Source organism: Sinocyclocheilus rhinocerous, unplaced genomic scaffold (assembly GCF_001515625.1).
Source record: "Sinocyclocheilus rhinocerous isolate Xijiao unplaced genomic scaffold, SAMN03320098_v1.1 scaffold7303, whole genome shotgun sequence".
NCBI classification, from domain to species: Eukaryota; Metazoa; Chordata; class Actinopteri; order Cypriniformes; family Cyprinidae; genus Sinocyclocheilus; species Sinocyclocheilus rhinocerous.
The window spans coordinates 5,123-8,489 of record NW_015627929.1 but is presented as its reverse complement, the minus strand read 5'-3'; the positions used below and the strand labels follow the sequence as shown (position 1 = coordinate 8,489).

Sequence of the window (3,367 nt, the reverse complement as noted above, 5' to 3'; positions counted from 1 at the left end):
AGTAGGAACTCTGGTTTTGCTCCGAGATACTGTCGATACCACTGGAGAGAGTTAACAGTGCCAGTGGTACTGTAATTACAAGACAGAGTCACATTTTTACCCTCAACAACATATTTTTCTGAAGACAGTGGTTGTATTGTATCAGCAAAAGAAGTTCCTGTGGAAAAGCAAAGAATCTCAATTAATCAAGTAGTAAATTAATTTAATAAATCTATACAAAGCTTTAAATTGATTTTTGTTTTAAAGTTTCTTTTCAGCTGTTTATTGCTTCTTGTTGTTTGTTTGTTTTCATAATAAACAAATTGATTGAATGAATATCTCTTACCCATGAAAAGTTGGATTATTATCCAGGTAAAGACAAGCATGATGTCTTCAGAGAGTCAGTGATGGCAAAAATAGTGTTTGAATAACTGTTTGACTCTGTCTCACACTCTCAACAAGCTGAATAAACTCCTCCCACTGCTGGAGTCTGTTTATTTTCTAACAATAGGAAAAAAATATGCTTATGTCAGAAACTGCTTGTGTATATACTGTACATATGCACACACACACACACACAGTATGTACACACACACACACACACACACACACAAACTTGTTTAAATAATTGTATTGTCTGAAATTAATCAATTAATCAATTGTCAGAAATTAATCAAGCGTAACATTCAACCATTAAAACTTACTTTTCTATTAAGGACTGCACGTAAATAACTGCAATTGGGTTCTGAATAATAATAATAATAATAATAATAATAATAATAAAGCTTTACTATTTTTTCTGCCTTTCTTGTTAAACAGTAAATTTGAAAATTCATGGATAACAACAATTATATTTTAACATACTACTGTGAAATACTACTGTGACTAAAGAGCACATACTGGTAGATTAACAATTACAGAAAAAATATTTTGGTAATTACCAATACTGTTAGTTTAGGGCAGCTGTGGCACAAACCTTACATTGGGTGGTGGTCTAATAAATTTGTTAAGCACTTTATATTTTTGCTTTTTTTGTGCATTTGCTAAGGTTCATGGGTTGCTGAGGCTAATGGTCAAGAAGAGCCAAGAATAGTGGAATTGTGTATGCTAGGTAACGAAAAATGGTTACATTAGTAATATTTCATTTCAAAATACATGTAAGTATGTCTTATCTTTTGAACCAGATTTGGTTTGGTTGCAACATGATGATATCCTGAACATATTGTTAATTTTTTTTTTAAAGTTTTATAACAGGCCCAATTCAGACTCTCACAGGTGTGACCAAATAGTTTATTACATTCAGAGCTGGATAGATTGTGGTTCTGATTGTGGTTTTCACTAGATATTTTCAAAGTGAAAAGAGCTTCAGGTTTTTGTATGACATGTTTCATGTTTTGTATCACTGGGCTGCTACTCTTAGAGCACAATAATAGAGAGCTGAATCTGACAGACGTACATCAGTAATAGTGAGTTCAGTGGATGTTTGTGTTGTAGCTGAATGAAACCGATCATCAGAGGTGTCTTCATGATCACCCAATGACGGTGCATATTTGTATAATAAGAACTGCGGTTCTCTGTTTGGATACTGTCTGTACCAGTAAAGCAAAACATTAGCACTACTTGTACTGTATGAGCAGCTCAGCTTGACAGTTTTTGTTTCTTGAGAGTTTTTTTCTGTCCCTTTATCTGGCTCAATGCTGTCTCCAGCCACCAAACCTGTCAACAATAAGAACATATGAAATGAAAAAAAAAAGAAAAAAAAAAAGAATATATAAATGAATAACTAAGTCATAAAAACATACTGTACTGTGCTAGTGTAAATAGACTGTTTCAGTTGTTTTCACTCATAAATAATGTACCTGTTCCCACAATGAGAATCAGTATGAAGCATCTGTCCATGTTCAATCAGATCAGCTCAGTTCTCTGTTGAGGCTCTCAGTGCTCTGAGCTGTAAGTCACTGCAGATCAGTCATTAACACACACAGGAACTTCCTGCTTTATAAAGGCATGGCTCGATGTCTTTGCATTTTTCACTGTGTCTAATTTCCTGCCATTTCTCATGAGCATGGACTCAGAGCACAGTAGTACAGAGCAGAGTCTGATACAGCAGCAGAGGAGATCTTCAGATCCACATGGATTTGTTCCCTTTTTTCAACTACAACAGAGAATCTTGGATCTACATCAGACCGCTGAGCTTCTTTTGCACTGGCAAAGGTGAGTACAAGAAATTCAGGTTTTGATCTTTCATACTGATGGTACCAGTAGATATAATCTGAAGCTACAGGTGATTGACTACAGGACAATGTAATATCTGAACCCTCTTCATAAACAACATCAGTTTTGTTTGTTTTGATGACATTTCCAAAGACAGCTGCTGAAAAAGAAAACAGTTCTTCTTAATGAAATGTTTTAAATAAAACTGAAAAAAGTATATAATTAACCAAATAAATACCTGCTGATGCACAGAACAGAAAAACTGAATAAAGATCCATTTTACAAGTGTTCACTCTGAGAAGAGTCAGACTGAATAGTTTCTACGAAAGTCTCTGTCAAACACATTAGATCATGTCAGATCTCTGAACACTGAGTCCCTCCTCTCTGAGCCACATGATACCCAAGTTCAGTTCTGTAAGTTCAATGCTGATGTTTATTGCTGCAGTTCCTAGTGAATCTCTGAGAACACTGCCACCTTGTGGCACATTATACCAGCACAGTGTGTTACACATGATAATCCACTAAACCAGGCACGTGCACACATAGACATCAAAGGGGGCTTGAGCACCTGCCCTTTTTCTTCCTCGAGAGAAAGTGCCCTTTTTTCTGGGGAGTTTTTTTTTTATTATTTATTTTATTTTATTTGTTTTGTTTTTAAATAATAATATATGTATATATGTGTTCATGTTTCTGTTTGCGCACAGCTTTCCTTGTCAAACAAATAAAAAATCAAAATATCAGGTCGGGTCGAGCAAAAGGTTGAGACTCTGTGGCGTTCCGATGCTTTTCTCCCTCCGCGTCTCCACGCAGCACAGCAGTGTAGCACACATTGATCATCACATCACAGTCACAGACAGACAGAGAGCTACCGCAGAAGTGAAGCCCCCCTCCCTTTCCAGTTGTGTTTGTCTTGGTGGGGAGGTGAGTGGTGATGAACAACAGACTAAGCTACCTGTGCCTCCAATTTACAGCTAATTATCCAAAAGACAAAAGGCAAATATAGTTAATTTGTCTTGCTAACATCCATGACTCACGAGAGAGCTACAATGTAAGTTAGCTAAAGGCTAGTAGGTTAGACCAGTGCGCGCTCTTTCACTGCATGATTCAGTTTACTAAAATGCATTTAGAATGATCACAAAATTCAAGATATGGGGGCAGAAATGTATATATTTAT

General features: G+C 36.0%; 1 gene segment (V, D, J or C); it reads right to left on the bottom strand.

Moving 5' to 3' along the window:
- Positions 1–1,328: 1,328 nt before the first annotated feature.
- LOC107737078 (T-cell receptor alpha chain V region CTL-F3-like) lies at positions 1,329–1,952 on the bottom strand. The segment is given in 2 exon segments: positions 1,329–1,695; positions 1,839–1,952. Coding segments are annotated over 2 exon segments (357 nt in total).
- Positions 1,953–3,367: the final 1,415 nt, after the last annotated feature.